Source organism: Cyprinodon tularosa, unplaced genomic scaffold (genome assembly GCF_016077235.1).
Source record: "Cyprinodon tularosa strain WSP-4 unplaced genomic scaffold, ASM1607723v1 ctg147, whole genome shotgun sequence".
NCBI lineage: Eukaryota > Metazoa > Chordata > Actinopteri > Cyprinodontiformes > Cyprinodontidae > Cyprinodon > Cyprinodon tularosa.
Genome location: NW_024038298.1, coordinates 467,027 through 487,095, shown reverse-complemented (window position 1 = coordinate 487,095; position 20,069 = coordinate 467,027). Strand labels below are relative to the sequence as shown.

At 40.2% G+C, this 20,069-nt stretch overlaps 1 protein-coding gene across 2 annotated transcripts; it reads left to right on the top strand.

Annotated features, from left to right (window-relative positions):
• Window positions 1-368: 368 nt before the first annotated feature.
• edem3 (ER degradation enhancer, mannosidase alpha-like 3) lies at window positions 369-15,002 on the top strand. Of its 2 annotated transcripts, XM_038279034.1 has the most exons (21): window positions 369-1,372; window positions 1,445-1,490; window positions 1,686-1,786; window positions 2,248-2,287; window positions 2,677-2,789; window positions 2,973-3,126; window positions 3,483-3,617; window positions 6,217-6,322; window positions 6,458-6,555; window positions 7,099-7,224; window positions 7,317-7,400; window positions 7,672-7,755; window positions 7,991-8,115; window positions 10,996-11,167; window positions 11,259-11,404; window positions 11,546-11,690; window positions 11,851-12,042; window positions 12,210-12,375; window positions 12,687-12,872; window positions 13,196-13,243; window positions 14,213-15,002. In XM_038279034.1, exons 1-21 carry the CDS (start codon window positions 1,284-1,286, stop codon window positions 14,566-14,568), a joined length of 2,712 nt encoding a protein of 903 aa, XP_038134962.1. In that variant the 5' UTR covers window positions 369-1,283; the 3' UTR covers window positions 14,569-15,002. The 2 variants fall into 2 exon arrangements, with proteins under 2 accessions (XP_038134962.1, XP_038134963.1); XM_038279035.1 differs by lacking the exon at window positions 13,196-13,243 and having other exon boundaries at window positions 376-1,372.
• The last annotated feature ends 5,067 nt before the right edge of the window (window positions 15,003-20,069 follow it).

Genomic DNA, 20,069 nt, shown 5'->3' with positions numbered 1-20,069 from the left:
TTCCTCGATATAGATGCGTTTTTTTGTCTCGTTATGCAAAAAAGGGAAAGAGGGACATAAGTGATCGATACTAAAGTTTTTTGTTTGTTTGTTTGTTTGTTAAACTGCCGAAAACAAGTGTTTCCGAGTAACTTTGAAAGGGGTCAGAGCTGAGATGTAATGCACAAAATAATTTATATCCTGAGCACAGACTGTCAGGCTGCAGGTTTATTCTCAGTCGGGTAGTTCACAGGGAAATCTAACATGTGATGCAGAGGATAAACAATTACACGTTTTAAAAAATCTATGAGCACATCTCGAGATTCGGTGCGAAATGTAAATCCGTCTGAAGTAAATTTGTGCCCGGAAAACTAAACTCAGGGTAAAGAAACGGAAGCGGATGTTGTTGACGTTTCCTTAGAGTATCCGGCTAGGAAGACGGCTAGTTTGTAAGCGGAACCCCATGTACTCGGCGAGTTAACTCACTTTAGGTGCTAAATTACCGAGGAATTAGCCCGACAACCTTTGCTGTCTAACAACTAGGACGCTATTTGAAAATATATTTAGGAAACAAGATTCGGGCGTTGTCATTTGCACTGTTTTTATTAGCATTGCTAGCTAATTAAGCTTTGACAAGTGCTTGGCTGCTGACGAGAGATGGAAAACTGTCAAGCGGAGGAAATCATTAACTTGTGTCTTTGAAAGCTAACTTTCTAGCTATGGGAAGAGCGTACTCGGGGTTGTAGATATATATTTTTTTAAAGTATTTAGTTCTATCTTGTTTGGTTAAAGTCATGCTGAACTGTTATAACGACATTGAAAACTGATCGTTACACATTAGTGTTTATATCGCTGGCCTTAATTACCAGATTAGATGATTCCCTTGTCATTGGCACGTTTGGTTTTGTTTAACTGAAGGTGTTTGCTTAAATGCAGAGTTTAAATGTCTGTCTCTTCCTTGTGGGTGTGTGGCATGGGTTCAGGTGACAGTTTGGAAAGGTAAACAGGACCTGAAACTGTTTGCACTGCTCACATCTCATTTCTTGTGCATTTACTTTGACATCTAAGTACTTGAAAGAAACAACATTCCTCTCAACCCTTGGATTGCACTTTTATTTGTTGGGGGCGCAGATATTAACCTTTGGATTCGCTGTAGATCAGATTAACTTAAAGATATGAACTCAAAGGCGTAAGTGGGTGAGTGTCATGGTGTCTGTTTGGGTCAGGGTTGTGGTGATGACTGGATCTTTGGTATAAACTGCAGCTGTGTGCTCATTGCTGCGATCATCCCCACACTTCCTAACATGCAACCTGTTCTTGGCCTGTTGATGCTCTTGGGAGCATTATGCCATTTTGGAGATGCTATGTCCCGAGAGGAGAAGCAAAAGTTAAGGTAAGTTAAATGACCTGATTGATAAATGACAGAAAAATAACTTTATACTAATGTTTTGTGTTTTTATTAAAGGAACCAGGTGGTGGAGATGTTTGACCATGCTTATCAGAATTACATGGTAAGATTTCATTTGTGTTTAAAACTTTCTTGACTTGGTATATGTATCTGAACATCTGAATACTTATGCAGCACAATCTTGTCCACAGCTTTATGTTTAACCATTCATTTGTTTTGAACAGTTTGGTCATATTCTGTTTAAAAACAAAAATTCTGCATCATGGAAATCCCTTTTTTTTTTTTTTCATCATTCCAGGATCATGCATACCCCGCAGATGAGCTGATGCCTCTGACCTGCAGAGGTAGGGTACGTGGGCTTGAACCCAGTCGAGGAGACGTTGATGATGCACTTGGGAAGTAAGTAGCATGCATTGTTTTGTTTTTCTGTTTCATGTTACTGTGGGAACAAAAAATGTGTTATATTAAAAATTCATCCTTTGATTATAACGATTAACTCCTTAGGGTCAATTTTTGCAAAAGCCAGAAATTGACTATGTAAAGGAGATTTTTTTAATGAGCTCATCATCAAAGGGTTCTGTTTTTGCTTTAAATTATGATTCATTTCATCTGTTCTGAGATGTTTGGCACTTACGTAGCTCTGATAAGAGGTAACCATTGCAGTATGTTTTGATATTAGACGAGTGGTTGTTTTCATGACTAAACACAGTCGCAGATTTATGACAAAAAAATGTGATGAATAAATGTCAAAGGTCTTTTTCTATCATTGTAATAAATACCATGAAATACCAAAAAAAGACTCCTTATCTGTTGAGTAATAATTAACTTTATATTTAAGATTAATTTTCTGTCTCTTCTAGGTTTTCTTTGACCCTCATAGACACCTTGGACACTTTGGTGGTGAGTATTCTTGATATTTAGTTACTTTGCATGATTTGTTGAATAATATTGTATGTACAACAATTTGTAAATGTAGCAGGGGTTCTTCTGCACAATAAAAGCATTCAGAGAAGAATCTACAAGAATCCACTGATCCCAGAATAGCACAGCTTAACAACATTGGTCAAATTAGTCGGGTGATATCAAAGTAATTCGCTTTTCCTAAACTGTAAAGTTAGACAAAAATAAAGAAAACAAGCAAAGCAATAAAAACCAAACAAATACAAATTCCGTAAAATTTACATAATCTTTTAGTTTTAGCTTGGCTTGTATTTATTTATTTATTTTTTTAGCTTTAAACTGCTTTTATTTGCCTTGTAACTGTGGTTGATTTTGTCTTTTTTCTGCAGCTGCTGAATAAGACGACAGAGTTTGAAGCTGCTGTCAGGAGAGTCCTTTCAGATGTGCGGCTGGATAACGACATCGTGGTGTCAGTCTTTGAAACTAACATCCGAGTCCTTGGGTGAGATTTAACTAACCTGGCAACATATATTTCTTATTTCTGTAGTATTATCTATGACAACTTATTTTACTGAGAGGCTTAAGTAAACACTGGACACCTGATCTGACTTGATACAAAATAAGAGACGCAGTGGCTTCTGTTGCACTGATGTTATATTTTTATTTTTTTACCATTTTCTCACAGGGGTCTTCTTGGTGGCCATTCTATGGCTGTGATGCTGAAAGAGGGAGGAGGGCACATGCAGTGGTACAAAGATGAGCTTCTGCATATGGCCAAAGACTTGGGACTCCGACTGCTGCCAGCCTTCAACACCAGCAGCGGCCTGCCTTATCCCAGGGTGAGACGGACTCTAATTCACCTTCAGACTGTCGCAGTTCTCATCATAACATGCTCAGAAATAAAGTAAAATCTTATTGTAATTGTCATATAGCAGAAAAAACATCTTTGTGTATTCTATTAAAATATGTATTTTTAATTCATTCCAAACAATAAACTTTTAAAATGCAAATAAGATGCAATCCGTCTCGGATCAAAACTTATTTGTATTTTTCGCTTTACTGCACCGCCTGAGACTGAGAGAGCTCTGAAGACAATTTCATGCTTGACTTGTTTCTGCGTGGAGTCTGTTGCAAATCAATCAAACAAAAAACAGGTCTTTAATGCTTCATTTTTTTTCTCTCTTTTAATTACAAGATAAACTTGAAACATGGCGTCAGGGGACCAGAGACAAGGACTGGTACAGAAACGGACACCTGCACGGCGTGCGCAGGCACCATGATCCTGGAGTTTGCTGCCTTAAGCCGCTTCACCGGAGACCCTGTGTTTGAGGTAGAAACTCCATTCATCAGCGTGATAATCAACCTGTTTATATTAACCTCCAGTTTTTAGGGTTATATTTGACTGATAATTTTTGTGCTAAACTGGTCTGACTCATAAAACAAAATAAGTTATATTTTAGAGCCAGTGTGGGAATGTAATTTATGTAAAAACTTTACCACAAAGCTTATAACCCTGCAGAAAAGACATTCGTGTATAAAGCATCAAATACTTTAGCTCCATCCATCAAGTACATCTAGCTTACTTAAGATCATGAATAGAAAATAAGACAATTTGGTATCTATTCAAGCTTACAGTTTTGCACAGATCAAACTTGTTTATACACTAATCAGATAAAATATCTCAGAAATATGCTTTAATACAGATTCAAGTAGCTAGTTAGCTGTTGGTGGTTAGGTTTATTCCAGCCTCAAGACATCCTGTTTGGTGTTGTTTACTTAAAAGCTACTGAAATCTAAAGGTGTGGTTGAATAAACGCTGCCTTATTAGTTGACTTTTGTGTTATAGGAAAGAAAGCTCTGATCTAGAAAGTGCATCATTGTTCATGTTTCTATTCTTTTTCTCCAAGGAACAATGCAAATCATCTAAGAGGCGGATTTAGTTAATGCATCTACATTTTTTATTTTTGCTACTTTAGGTTATAGTTGGAAAATAATGGCCTGTAATGCATAAACCATTTGATTAAAACTCATATAGTAATACAAAATGAATTAGTGCTGCAGAAATGTAAAACATATCTGTGAAAGTACCTGAACACCTTTTGTAAAAGTAAACTCAGTCAGCTCTTGACTGGGTTTAGTTTGCTTTAGTTTACAGATGTCTTTCTCACAGCAGATGTCTGCTTCTAGAGACGGCAGCAGGAAAAACAAACATATGTCACTGATAACAGTGAAGTGTTAGACGATAGGAAGAAAAAAAAAAACAACAACTTGTGGAAAGGTAGAATATTTAAAGAGTACCTGACAAGAAGTTTTAATTCTCTCTCTACTCCCCTTTGTCTTCTCATTAACTCTAAGCAGCTTCCCTGTTCTCGATGCTGCCACCACCGTGTTTCACTGTGGGAATGCTGTGCCTGGGGTAATGAGTAGTGTTGGTTTTCTGCCAAGCACAGGGCTTCGTATGTGGGCCAAAAAACTTTATCTTGGCCTGTTGTGGCTTTCGTCTTGCTACTAGGTCACACTTTTCAGTTTTGATTCTTAATGAAAAAGCAAAAGCACATATGATTTTCCCACCACTTCACAGTCATGCATAGTCACACACAACTTTGTGATGCTAGCAATTTGCAGTGTTGTGCCTGAACGCGTTCATTGAACGAAAGTTCATGAACTCGTTCATATTTTGGTCGAACGTGAACTGAACGTACTGTATTACTGCCTGATGAACGTTATTGTGAACTCGTTCATTCTGGTGTCTGTGAACGGCACGCTCTCTCAGTTCAGCTCCGTTCAATAGGTTGCCAAATTTCTATAGAGTCCTCCAGGCGAAACCCCGGCTAAATCACACCGTAAACAGGCCTTAATATGTAGCGGGAAAAACACCCAATCTGGCAACACCAGCTACCATTGTCGTAGCCTACAGCCGCGTGCGTCATCGAAACAAATTGCAGCGTGGAAGCCGCAGCAGCATGGAGACAACCATGGAGGCGACAAAGCAGCAGTATGATCACTTAAAACAGTTTTATGACCAGGTGGTCGGTGAGGATGATGGCAACAATCTTAAATTTCTCTGCAAACTTTGCCCGCCGGCTTTCAGTAAAAAAATCGGCACTTAAACCTGCCTGGTATAATTTTCCAGGATTCCAGGATTCCTTCTTAGTATGTACTGAAATGGAATTTCAAATGGAAAAAAATATTAAAATTAAAAAAACATTTGCACCTTAAAGACAACTTTCCTGTTTTTCTTTTAATAATTACTCATAAAAAAGACCATTCAAGCAGCACATTTTTCCTGATGTTTTTGAGAATATACTGTAGGGGTGAAAGCTGCAGCTGCTACTAGTGTGAAGTGAATGGACAGCAACAAAGCATTAAAGCAACAATGGGGAAATGCTGTCCCCTCAATGCTAATGTAAACCCTGGTTGGATAAGGATTCAAAACTGGATATGAAGATGAAATCTGACGCACAGTTTGAGTGTTACAACTGATAAAATAATTGCTGTCTGTGGTTCTACAGTAGGCTATGGTGTAATTGAGCAATATATGAAAAAAAAGAATTATTAACTAGTTCATTTTTTGGAACTGTGAACTTAGTTCAAAATTTTGAATTATGAACTATGAACCGAACTAGTTCATTTTAAAATGTGTGAACTGAACTTTGAACTAGTTCACGTAGAAAGAGAACTTTCCTAACACTGGCAATTTGTGTGTAACTTCACCAAATAAACAAACAAACAAAAAAAACAGAAAGTTCAGGGAGTGTATTTGTAATTTAGCAAGGCAGTCTGTTATGCTGATTCAACCAGAGACTGATTATTTACCTTGGCAGCTGTGAACTGCTGATGGAGCAGAGAAGCAGGCAGTAAATAATACACACTGTAGATTTATTATTGTTTTTTAGATTTGTAGTAACCTGTTTTTCATGCATTGGCAGGACCATGCGCGGAGAGCCCTGGACTTTCTGTGGGAGAAGAGACAGAGACACAGCAACCTGGTGGGGACCACCATTAACATCCACTCAGGAGAGTGGGTCAGAAGAGGTGAGAGTTCATGGAGTTTAAAAATATCAGTTCATTTGGACCAAAGGTTGGATGGCCTCAAAGGAAACCCTTGGCCATTGATCTCCATGTCAGGCAGCAGAAATCTTTTAAAAGATCTCTTCTGTTTGCTTGCAGACAGCGGCGTTGGAGCAGGAATAGACTCCTACTATGAATACCTGCTAAAGGCTTACGTCCTCCTGGGAGATGACCTGTTTCTGCAGCGTTTTAATATTGTGAGGACGCACACATGCACACACCCCATAGAGCAAATCGATTCCCCTCCTTTATAATAACATTAGTCATGAGAGCATCCCTTTACATACTGAAGCAAGATTATGCTTTTAAACTTCTTTATATCTCCTAAGTCCTAAATAATGTTCCGTGGCATGCTTTTAAGGTCCCAGACGTCATCTATTGATCTGTTTTCTATCATGAATGATAGGAGGGTCCATGAGTCAATATCAGCGGAGCTTTAGCCCATTACCTGAGATACTTCTCTCTCTTTTCTGTCATATGCTCCAGGGGCATGATGGGAAATTCCTAAAATACATATTTTTAGACAGTTTTATCATGTGTGGTTAAAACCATGTCAGTTTTTCAGCTTTAAGCACTCAGTGAATAATATGTTTATTATTGATTTGTTCATACTTGGCATTAAATATTTAATAATGCTAAGCAGGCTTAAGGTCATGACTCCAGGGGCGTTAAGCTCTTCGGGACATGGATGTGCATCTAAAAATGTAGTTTCCTATATCCCATCTCTCCTGCATGTGTAGCACTATGCATCCATTATGAAATATATCAGCCAGCCTCCTCTGCTGCTGGACGTCCACATCCACAAACCCCTGCTTCCTGCTCGCACCTGGATGGACTCCCTGCTGGCCTTCTTCCCCGGTCTGCAGGTCAGATCCGCTTGCGCTGGTCCACAAAGATCAGGTCTCCTGTCTGGTATTTCGGAGTTTCTTTAACCCGATGAATGTTGCTTATGTTTCAGGTGTTGAAGGGAGATATCCGTCCTGCTATCGAAACTCATGAGATGTTGTACCAGGTTACTAAAAAACACAACTTCCTCCCAGAGGTAATCTGTTACTGCACCAGATTTAACATGATTTGTATTCCCCAACTAAAACTAACTCCAAATGAAGGCAAACCTCTGCTGATTATATGTTGGACTTTAATTTTTTTTGTGTTTTTTTTTTTGTGTGTTAATTGTAGAGATTTGCAGCTGTCATTACAGTGATGTTTATGATTGCAGCGCTCCAGCAAAGCTCTGTATGTTTTAGTTTTGTCTACTGGTCCTCGTTTGCTCTGATGTGCTGACCGCTTCCCCCTTCTTTGTTTTTCCTCAGGCGTTCACCACTGATTTCAGGGTACACTGGGCACAGCATCCCCTGAGGCCCGAGTTTGCAGAGAGCACCTACTTCCTTTATAAGGTGATTTTCCAAGTGATATCTTTTCTCTTCACTGCCCCAGCATAGATGGAAATATCCATTATTCTGACTTATTTCACCGTCAGAGGATCGATCATAATTTACTTATCTGCCAGACGATGTTATGGAACATCTGTGAAATTGTTTGTCTTTGTTTTAGCCTCCATTTTAACGGCTTTTAATAGCTAATGTACGGACGCTCCCAATGACCCCACCTCTTTGCTCCCTTTCCCACCAGGCCACAGGAGACCCTTACTACCTGGAGGCAGGTCGCACCATCCTGGAAAACCTCAACCGCTTCGCTCGGGTTCCCTGTGGTTTTGCTGCTATGAAGGATGTGCGCACTGGAAGCCACGAAGACCGGTCAGTATAAACAGATTCATGTTTTCAGCAATGATGATATACTGACTAGACATGGTCATAGTACTTTAAATGCCATACATCCATTGCTTTTTAAAAAAAACAAAAACATCTTAAACCTTTCCAACTTCTGTCACAGCACAAACAAAAAGGTTTCACTATATTACATTGTAATTGTAATTTTTTGTTTTGTAAATGGAAATTTCAAAATTGCAATCTGTGGTTTGAATTTTAAATAAAATCTAATCAAATGTCTTATCCTGAAAAAGATTTTATGTAAAAAAAAAAAATGTTTTCTTTTTATATTTTATGTATATTTTTACATAGATTTTTTCTTTTTTCTAATTTTGTTTTCAGATTTAGTTTTACTAATTGGATTTTTTTCCAACGTGCATTTTAAGGATCACATTCTCTTCACTTTAAGCTCGATACAAACGGTCGCTCTTGACCAATGGAAATGTTGCATGTTCCCAGAGGTGAAGAGAATGGGATCTGAAAAACACAATTTAAAAAGAATGTAACACTCAAAAATAAGCTCTAAACAGAAACTTAAGAGATTTAGAAAAATATATTTAACAAAGATGCAAAAATCCAATAAAAAAATTGAAGGTGTAAAATCTGAGAAAACGGCAAAGTTAGTCTGAAATAATTTTTGTTTTTAACAAAAACACTTTTCAGAGTTTTCGGGATTTTATTTAGTTTTGCAAATATTAATTTACAAAATGCTTTCTTTGCTTGCAACAATAATGGAACAAAATTCACTCCATACATTTTGAAACAAAAAGCAATTCAGGTAGCCGATGCTAACTCTGGAGGTGTTGCAGAGTTCCACTGCTCGGGTGGGACAATCTGTTAACAGGACTGGTTTAAGTTGTGCATTTGACTGATGTGGCCTAAATCAAAGAGCTGCAGGAAGAATTTCATAAGGAGAACTGTTTACTTTTATTATATTGGAGAAATGGCAAACCTGGAAAAATATTTTTTAGTCTAATACAACATAACTTTTAACGTTATTTGCAACGTGCTGTTAGTGGAACAAAGTAACTCTCCACCTCCAGTGTATAACATGGTAGTGGCAGCTTCATGCTGTAGGGAAGAGTCAATGTAAGGAAACCTTTCAAAGCACATTCATGGGCTGCGATTGGCCCAGTTAAAGTTAGGACTTAATTCATCCCAAAGGTTTAAGTTTGGTGATGCCGTCCATCCACTCTGACTGAACTTAAAACTATTTATTAAAGAAGATTGGATAAAAAAACCACTCTGGTTGGCTCTAAAAGGAGGCTCTGCAAAGTATTTGATACTTTAAGTTCACAGTTGTGTTCTACTCTTTCTAATTTAAAGTTAAACGTTTTAACACTAACTGTTAGCAAAGTTAAATAAATTGATTTTTTTTTTAAAGCCCTATTATATTATAGTAAAATGAAAACATGTATTTGATTACAATACAAAACAGCATAAGTAACAATGACCAGTGTTGGGCACGTTACTTTGAAAAAGTAATTAGTTATAGTTACTAGTTACTTCTCCCAAAAAGTAACTGAGTTACTAACTGAGTTACTCCACAATAAAAGTAACTAGTTACTAGTAAAAGTAACTATTGCGTTACTTTTGCGTTTCTCGCCCCCGTAAACCTCACCACCCAGCCCCCACCTTCTCGCCGTGTGTTTCCAAAGCCAGCTGAATAGAGCGGACGACAAAGACAAGAACCTGCAGAGAGTTTAGCATTTATTGCAACTCAACGTAAATGACATCAGGGGGGAACGCCATGTGAAGTTTTTTAACAGGGCATTCAGATCTGGTGTGTATATGAACTTAATAACTGGGGATGTCTATTTCTGAAATCCTGTGTGTTTGGGTTGTTATAGATACTGCAACATCTATCTATCATCTATCTATCCATCTATCTATCCATCTATCTATCCATATATACTCTGTCTGTGACATAAAATATGGATCTCCATCCCTGCCACAAAGGCCATCAAATAATGTTTAAAATAATAAATACAGTAGGTCGAAAAGGCAGAGTATCCATCCATCCATCCATCCATCCATCCATCCATCCATCCATCCATCCATCCATCCATCCATCCATCCATCCATCCATCCATCCATCCATCCATCCATCCATCCATCCATCCATCCATCCATCCATCCATCCATCCATCCATCCATCCATCCATCCAGATTTCTCCCTTTCTCCATATAGGCTATGGAGAAAGGCTACCAGCAGAAACACCCACCTACCCAACTGACAGACAGAATCTCACTATACATCAGCCAAGCTCATCCTCCCCTCTCTCATGACAAGGCGCGCACGAGTCCTATCATGAAAAAAGGTTCATTGTGCGACCTGAGTAACGCGTAGTAATGGGGTGTCGGCAATGGTAACTGCGTTATAGTTACAGTCCAAGTAATTAGTTAGATTACTCGTTACTAAAACAAGGTAACGGCGTTAGTAACGCCGTTACTTTCAATGCCGTTAGTCCCATCACTGACAATGACATTAACATAAAAGGAGAAAAAATGTTGGTTAAATGGTATATTAATTATTACAATGTAATTAAAAAGAATTTATACACATGAAAAAAACAAATGACACCCTTTAAGTCAAATATCCAACATGCTGGTATCAAGGCAAACTCAAGTCAGCTTTGTATAATGCTACAAAATTTCGATGAGTTAAATATTTTATATCTAGGATTTAAACAAATCATTCAGTTTGTGCTGGTTGGGGACATGTAAACCCAGAAGCTTTTGTTATGATAGAACAAAGATCCTAGTCAACTTAAATCAGGTCCTTGGGCTTTATTTGGTAGCAAATAAACTGAGGAACTAAATCCTGCTTTATGTTTCATCCTCTGTTGTTTTTTTTTTTTTTTACAGAATGGACTCCTTTTTCCTCGCTGAGATGTTTAAATACCTCTTCCTGCTGTTTGCTGAAGCTGAAGACATTCCCTTTGACGTGGAAGACTACGTCTTTACAACAGAGGCACATTTACTCCCTCTGTCTCTCTCCACAGCGCCCAACTCATCATCCATTCCCTCTAACAGAACGGTGATTTATTTTATAATTGACATTTTTCAGAAACTTGATAGAAGCGTTGAAGCACGACTCGGTAATGATCAAACCATTCCTGCCATTTCAGTCTGAGGAGGAGCTGGATGACTCCAACTTTGACTGGACGTGTCCTAACACTCGGCTCATGTTTCCCGATCCCGCCTTCCCTCGCAGCCTGAGAGAGCCAATTCGAAGTGCCGTGGACAAGAGCTGTCCCCGTCCTGCCCCGTACAGGTATGCGAGAATACTGGTTTAACCAGCTCAAAGTCCTGTGCTCATGTAACGGCTGAGCTGCTCCTCTTCTGCTTCAGTTACAGGGGCTTTGTTCTGTAGAAGGCCATGGGTTTTACTCAATACTTTTCACTCTTCCTTTAGGGAACCTGGCATGGGCCGTCCTCCCTTGAGAGCTCAGGACTTCATGGCGAACAATCCTGAACACCTGGAGCTGCTTCGGAGGATGGGCGTTAGTCTCATCCACCTGAAAGATGGCCGGGTGCAGCTGGTCCAGCATGCTACTCAGGTTAATATGACAGCAAGAATCCAAAACACGCAGCTGGTTCCCCTTAAAACTGAAAGAATTTTGTCACCCCTCTCTTGTATTTGTGGTGTTTCTTTGAGGCATTTTAATTTTATTTCTTTAAAGACTGTCTCCTCTTCCACTCTGTGGCGTCTCCATTTAGGCTGTGAGCGCAGTAGCAGCAGAGGACGGGGTGCGTTTCATGCAGGAGATGATGGAGCTGTCGAGCCAGCAGCAGAAGGAGCAGCTTCCTCCCAGAGCCATCCAGATCGTCTCCCATCCGTTCTTTGGCAGAGTGGTTCTAACTGCTGGACCAGCACAGTTTGGCACAGACCTGTCCAAAAGTTCCACTGGGGTGGGTGTGCTTGTGCCTCTGCTGGAGGGATGAATACATCTTTCCCTATTTCTTAGCAGAAAGCTTCTTCTGGAATATAATTTATTTGGGTTTTAGATGTTCAATTTAGATGGATGAGTGATTTATTGGTGCCTCTTTCCATTTTTGTCCTTTCATCCGTCGTGCAGGTACGAGGTTTTGTGACCGTGGCCGAACCTTACAGCGGCTGCACTGAGATAACAAACGTCGAGTACGTCCAGGGCCACATCGCTTTGCTGCAGCGCGGACAGTGCATGTTTGCAGAGAAGGCGAGGAACATCCAGAAGGCCGGCGCCATTGGAGGCATAGTCATCGGTCAGTGGATAGCAAGCTGCACCAGACAGATGCTGAATGCTCTGTGACTAGATTAGTGGGCTATAAGTGCATTAGCTTTCAAGACATCCAGTCTAGCATTGCGCTAGACCCAACAGGATGGGCGAACAATTAAACAGCGCTTTGTGGAATCAATCAGGCTCTATTCAACATCCTTTTACATTAAGGACATCTGGTTTTAGGAATACAAATTTTGTGCAGTTTATTTAAAAGCCGTAATATAGAGAACTAGCTTAGAGCCAATCATTTTTTGTGGATATTTTTTCAGCGGTTTTGTTTTTCTTCTCTCTTAGACGACAATGAGGGCAGCAGCAGCGACACAGCTCCTCTGTTTCAGATGGCCGGAGACGGCCGCAGCACAGATGACGTCACAGTGCCTCTGCTCTTCCTGTTTCATAAAGAGGGGAACATCCTGCTGGAGGCGCTGAAGGAGTACAGAGAGGTAGAAGTTCTTCTGAGCGACAAAGCCAGAGACAGAGGTGTGACTTTATTCTTTCCTTTAGTCCCAGACTTCAAATATAACTCTTTACATGTTTTAATCACATCACTTGGCCCCAGACTCCCCACTGACTGAGTCTCTATTGGCTTAGTTTTATGAAATAAGATGTTTAAATGATTTGGAGAATAATTGGAAGCTAACCACCTGTGGTTAGAGCCAGACACAGTGGAGCAAATTCATCACATCATATTCAAATATTTCTTTACTTCTGATCTTACCTCTATATCTTATAACTTTAAAATTTTCCCCTCTTTTTCTTTGTTTCTGTTGCTTTTTGTTACTTTTACTCCTTTTGATGAGCAGCAACTATATTCAAAGGTAAACCTCTGCCTGGAAGTCTGATTGAGGGCAGTAAGTGATCTCTTCTTTTCCCACTTCTCTGAGTGCTTCTCAAACAGAACCACCCACCCACCCATCCATCAACCCGCTCATCCGTTAACCTACCGTCCATCCATCCATCCGCCCGTCCGTCAGTCCACCTTTCCGTCAATCTACCCGTCCATCCATCCACCCATCCACCCAACTGTCTGTCCAGCCATACACCCATTCATCCACCCATTCGTTCATCCATCAATCCACCCATCTGTCCGTCCATCCACTCATCCGTCTGCCCATCCGTCAGTCCACCTGACCGTCAATTCATCCATCCATCTTTCCATCCGTCCATCCATCCATCCATCCACCCATTCACCCATTTATCCATCTATCCATCCATCCACCCACCCACCCATCCTTTCTTTCATCCATCCACCCAACTGTTCATCCATCCATCCATCCATCCATTGCACCATCCATCCACCAATTTGTCCACCCATTTATCTACGCATTGAACCCTCCATCCATCCACCCAAATATGTGCTGTACTTGTGGTGCAGTGTTAATAATTCCACTGCTTTGAAATATTATTCTCCTTGTAAATGATTTGATTATTTACTTTTGCTGTAAAAAAAATATTTATTAACCTATTTTCTAACCTCTGTAATGTCACAGTAGCCTTGTACGTATGCATTTATATATATTTATAATCATTTGTATTCTTAGAATCGGGTGAAAATTATCAGGGAAGTTTCTTTATTTTTTCCATTTATCACACGTCTCGGTTTGGCTGCACAGCTATGTGAGGAAGGCTTTATCCTGCAGGAAACATGACTCACCATCAGCACCATGCTGTTCGAGTTGACAGCCTCTTTATGAAAACTGTTCTATTTTTGACCTGGAAGGGAAGCCTGTTAGGATTACTGGCACAAAAAGAAAAAAGTGTATGCTACTTGTACTGATTTTTCTGCATGATAGCTTATCGCACCCTTGCTTCATTTTTAGGTGTAAATGTGCAAGAGGAGGAGGAGGACTGTCAAACCGAAGCAACGACTCCCACTTCATTCGAACCTGTTAGCCAGTCACAAATGAGCACAGAGGAGCAGGAGGAATCTTCTCCTGAGGAAGTTACTCCTGCTCAAGAGGAGGTCAGTTCTGCAGGAGAAGTCAGAACAGAGGAGGAAAACAGAGCCATAGAACCACAGGTAGATGCTGCTCAGCCCCAACAGGAGAGAGACTCTGAGAAGACTGAAGAGCCTCAAGGTGACACAGACTCAGACAGCCATTCAGTGGATGAACTGCTAGCTGATTGGCGGGAAGACTTGGAGGCTTTTAAGCAGATGGAGAAAGACGAGCTTTGACAGCAATTATAAACATCTCTGCTTTTTAACTGTGGTTTTGCCCCAGCAAAGGGAGGGGACCCAGAGGGGGCATATATTCACACAGAGGGGGCCATCAAAGCTTTATTTTACATTGTGGAAAGGTTTTACCCTCAGAAGTTGCCCCCTTTATTGTAACCGCGCGAGTCGCTGGGTAGATCACGAGTAAGAGACCAGGGATCTTACCTTACTGTCTGAAACGGCTTCTGTCTGTGTGTCTTTATTTGAACAAGTTGGACCAGATTGATTAACAGCTTATGTAACTGTACCATACTTTCCATTCTGCTTCTTCTAACTGTTTTCCTGTCTATGCATTTCTGACTGTTTTTACTTAGATGAGCTTCCTTCTCACCCGTAAATCAATTGACCAGTGTAATACGTTTGAATGTGCAGATTACATGTGATTAACTGTTTTATATTTTATATTATCAACACCCATTTATTGGGGTAAAAAAAATGAATATGGGGGAAATTAAGGAGAAAAATCTATTTTTATGGCTTTATGTCTGAAAAAAAACAGATGAAAAAGGTTATAATTTCTGGAGTATATATGTATATTACAAGATATGTAAGTATTTATTTGCCCAGATAGGTTGACTGAATTAATACAGTGTTTTTTGTGCAAACAGTAAGTTCCAAAACAAACAACTTTCTATGAACCAGATTGGAAAAAACACCCTTGCTGCATTAATGCAAAACATGGCCCGCCACTGGGGGGTGCTACCACAGTTGATTGTTATGATGGACTCTAGAAGAAGCAGTTTAATGACTTGAAAGGAAGAAATTCAATAAAGATTTAAGACGAAGTTGTCTGAGCTTTTGAGTTAATGGTATTTTTCAAAGAAAATGTTTTGTCTGGAGATTTCTCCTTAACACTGGATGAAGGACAACTTCAAAATGATAAGTAATGTCAAATTATATAGGGAGAGGAGAGGGTTGAAACCAAGTGGATGAGAAAGCTCTCATAAATCTGAAATAATAGTAATCACATCTTGACATTAAAATAATAGGAATGTCTGAGTCAAGCGCAAAGGTTTTCAAATCGGTTATTTCCGGCACATGTTTCTATAAACAGTGGGTGGACGCCCACGTCAATCACTTGAGTCAACGTGACACAGATGTAATTGGGAAATTCACAGTATGCACCATAGCATTACTTTCAGAAAGATAGCAGCTGAGCTAGAATAACAGCTTACACTAATTAAATATATATATATCTATAAGGTTCGCCTGTGGATTTCTGTAGTCTTTAATCAAAATACAGTTGCCCTGAACAGGAACAGTGAGTCATTGGTTTTGAGTTCATGTGTGCTCCTTATGTAATGTATTTATAAACGGCGTGAATTATTTGAACTGTCATATGAAGAGGAAAGATGGTAACCAAGCAGACTTTAAGATGGAAAATTGTTAAAAGTTGTTTCGACTGTCAAAATATTTTTCTTTAAACCAGCTGCTAAACTTGATCTTAGACTAAATGGATTTTGAGATTTGTGTGAATGTACTTCTTGATGTCATTTCAACTTTTTACTCTAAAAGGAAATTCAATAGTTATTCAGTTAAACTGATTAACTTGCTACTGCAGTGTATTATTAAATATTTAAAACCTAAAATAATATATAATTAATTAAATATATAATGTACAGCGGGTAAAAAAGTATTAAACGCTCAGTAAATATATAATCTAGAGGTGCTATTGACATATTCTCAAAAGATGTCTGTAACAATCCATGCAATCCACACGTACAACAAAAATCAAACCATACATGTCCAGAAATTAAGTTATGTGTAATTAAGTGAAATTGCACAAGTAAAAGAGTATTGAACACTTTTACTGAAAATCATTTCTTACTTTGTACAAAAGCCTTTGTTGGCAATGACAGCTTCAAGGCACCTCATGTGTGAACTTAGTTGCATGCATTGCTCAGGTGTGATTTTGGCCCATTCTTCCACACAAACATTCTTCAAGTCTTAAATATTTCTTGGACCTTTTCCATAAACTCCAATCTTTAGTTCTTTCCATAGGGCCATTTTAGCAGCTGTATTTTCTTTCTTGGAAACCAATTAAGTGTTTCATTGGCTGTGTGTTTGGGGTATTGTCTTGCTGAAATGTCCACCCATGTTTCATCTTCATCATCCTGGTAGATGGCAGCAGGTTTTTATCAAGAATGTCTCTGTACATTTTTCCATTCATCCTTCCTTCAATTATTTGACGTTTGCCAGTACCATATACTGAAAACAGCCCCATACCATGTTCCCACCACTAAACTTCACTGTTGGTGTGGTGTTGTTGAGGTGACGTACGGTGCCATTTGACCTCCAAACATGATGTGTATTATGGCTTCCAAAGAGTTCGGTTTTGGTCTCATCTGTCCAGACTATATTCTCCCAGTATTTCACAGGCTTGTCTAAATGTTGTGCAGCAAACTTTAAACGAACTTCAACATGCTTTTTCGGTTTATGGTGAAATTATGTTTTTTCCACTTCTGGTGCCGTGTTCAATACTTTATCCTCTGTATCAAGTAAATAATGATCTAATCGAAAACAGTCAGGCTTTATTTAATGGTTTTTGGACAAATACATCCAATCATCCATCCAAGAGGGAAACCCAACCATCCTTCTCTCAGGCCCCACCCTCCAGCTAATTCAGGGGGATCCCACCATGTCCTAAGGCCAAACTGTATATATACAGTAGCAGCCATTCAAAATGGCCCTTGCCAGTCAAACTCCAGCCAAATGGCAGCCCACTTCCCTGCAACTCCCAGCAAAATCCCCTCCAACTTCCAGCCAGTGGAGTGACCCCTTCCTTCTCGTGGGAATGCATATATTTTTACCCTGACTCCACCCTTTCACTGAATTACAGGATCTGACCAGGAGAAGGCGCTTCTCTTTAGATCTTAATGTACACAAATCATGACAGAATATTTTAGTGCAAAGATTGATGTTTAAAAAGGAATTGCTGGGGACCAGCCAAGGGCGCATCAACGAAAGTGTTGAAATTTTGAATGGCTGGGTCTTCCTCTAGGTATTCCTTCCAATGGTATGACTGGTTTATCTCCAAATGTAGGTGCCTAATCAGATGCTCTGACCTCCTAAATGTACTCCTTTGAACCATGACATGCACAGGAACAGGCGGCAGGAGCGGTCGCCCCCCGCCTTGTGGCCCAATTGCTGTCTTGGGACCCAAAAATGCTCCTTTGGATCCAAAACACATGCTAACCGTCTGTGCTAAAGTGCCCTATTAGGAGTCAAAATGCAAGCTAAAGTACCCTCTATATTTGTGGGGACATGCTATATGTGCCCTTTATTTCTCAAAAAGTCTGTGCACACAACTGCCTTGGAATGGATGAAGCAGGTTCTATTTTGAGCTCTCCCTGGATGACACAACTCATAATTTTATCGCTAAAGGGTGCAACACCCCTTGCATCTGACTCTACCATATTCAGTCCATTTTTCCTGATACTGGCTCTGTAGTCTCCCTTTGGTCCATGGACCATCCAACTGGTAAGATTGAGTATTCATGTGATTATGTACTGGCCATTTTACAACATAAACAACCAAGGCTTTTAACGACAGTTGTCTCTCTATCAAGCTTAAAGAAGATCACTTTTTTTTACTTTGGGTCTTCTCTATTTCTAAGCTCCTACCATGAATTAATTTACTGAAATGTTTAATTGATTCTGTATGTCCCATTCAGCCATGCTTGCTTTATACGCACAAGACGTGTACAATATGTTTGTGTAGGAACCTGACTGGTTTACCATGTAATTCTATGTATTTTCCCCAAAGCAGATGTGTTTCACTTTACCACTGTGTCTCTTCCTGTCAGGCTCATGACATTCCCGCCAAAGTGCTTCATAGATCCAACCCAGGTTGTGTCTTTGTAGGTCCAAGTAGACCCCTGGTCTACCTGTGTTGGACCTACAACTACACAACTGCAGAGAATTGTGAGCAGTCCAACCCACATCATGGCCACATGTAATTGGTACGTCTTCATACACTGCAATCTGTTTTTCCATCAAATTGGATTCTAAATCACGTTAATGGTGTTTTTTTCTTAAAGGGGTCATAGATTGATTATACAGTGTATTTTGGTACTGGTACTTAAGGTCTCTGAAGAGGGTGTGTAACATCGGTAGGCCTGAAAATGGCATAATTGCTGTTCTATGAGCCCTAATGCAAGCCTGGTTGTTAGTCCCAGAAGGAAACGACTGCTTTTCTTCTTTTTATGGTACGCTCATGAACATTTAGATGAGCTGTGCGCTGATTAGTTGGTTTACAACGAGCGAAGCTGCTAAGCAAAGACGCATCATAGCAACAAACACTCACTCACTGAAACATCGAATTGTTGATATGGTAGGGTGACCAGACGTCCTCTTTTTCCCGGACATGTCCTACTTTTTTCATACCTAAAAAATGTCTGGGGGGGATTTAAAAATCGTCCGGGATTTTGGTTGACTACAGTGAAGCAGAACCGAGCCGTGAGCTCTGGGGCTAGTTGTGCTAGTATCGGAGCGACCAAACCGACCCAGTGACAGTAGCCTGGACACCAGTAGCACGGTAACGCAGGCGGGGGGAATGCCCGGTCCGGTCCAGTCAGCGGCCCACATGGGTCGTGTTCTTTAGACAATAGTCATACTTTGTGACCACTGATGAGGGAACATAGATGAACTGGTAAGTCCTCCACTTGGCACAACCCAGAGGAGGCATTCTACCCTCTTCCAGTTGAGGACCATTGCCTCAGACTCGGAGGAACCAGCTCTTGTTCCAGTTGCTCCAGTCCATCCTGAAAGCCTGATGAATCCAACAGAACCAGACCATCTGCAAAATAGCAAAACTGACATCCTGAGTTTTCCAAACCAGGCCCCTGCTCTATACAACAAGGCCTTGAGATCCTGTCCATAAACATCACCGACAGGACTGGTGACAAGGGGTAGCCCTTCTGGAGTTTATTCATGCACTAGGAACAGGCTTCACTGTGTGTTAAGTAAACTATGTTTTGGTCATACAAGAATAACCCAGTCTTTAAAATGCAACCCCAATACAAAATATTGGGGTTGCAATACCTGTGCAGTGCTCCTTAAAAACACACTGTAGGTCTTGCTATCATTACTGCAACTTTACCTTGACTTCTATTCAGTTTACATTCCTTTCTAAAGCCAAACCCATGCTCTTCCCTCACTGTTACTATCCCATAGTCAGTGATGGGACTAACGGCGTTGAAAGTAACAGCGTTACTAACGCCGTTACCTTGTTTTAGTAACGAGCAATCTAACTAATTACTTTGACTGTAACTATAACGCAGTTACCATTGCAGACGCTGGCGGGTGTTAACGTACAGCACACACAGAGAGATGGAGAGTGAGGAGGATCCAGCAGCAAAACAGCGTTTTTCAGATGGAGATACCGGTGTTACGTCGAGCTGCGTTTCTCCATCACATACCGTTTCCCCTGCATCTCCGCACAGCGCAGGCGGCACGATTCAC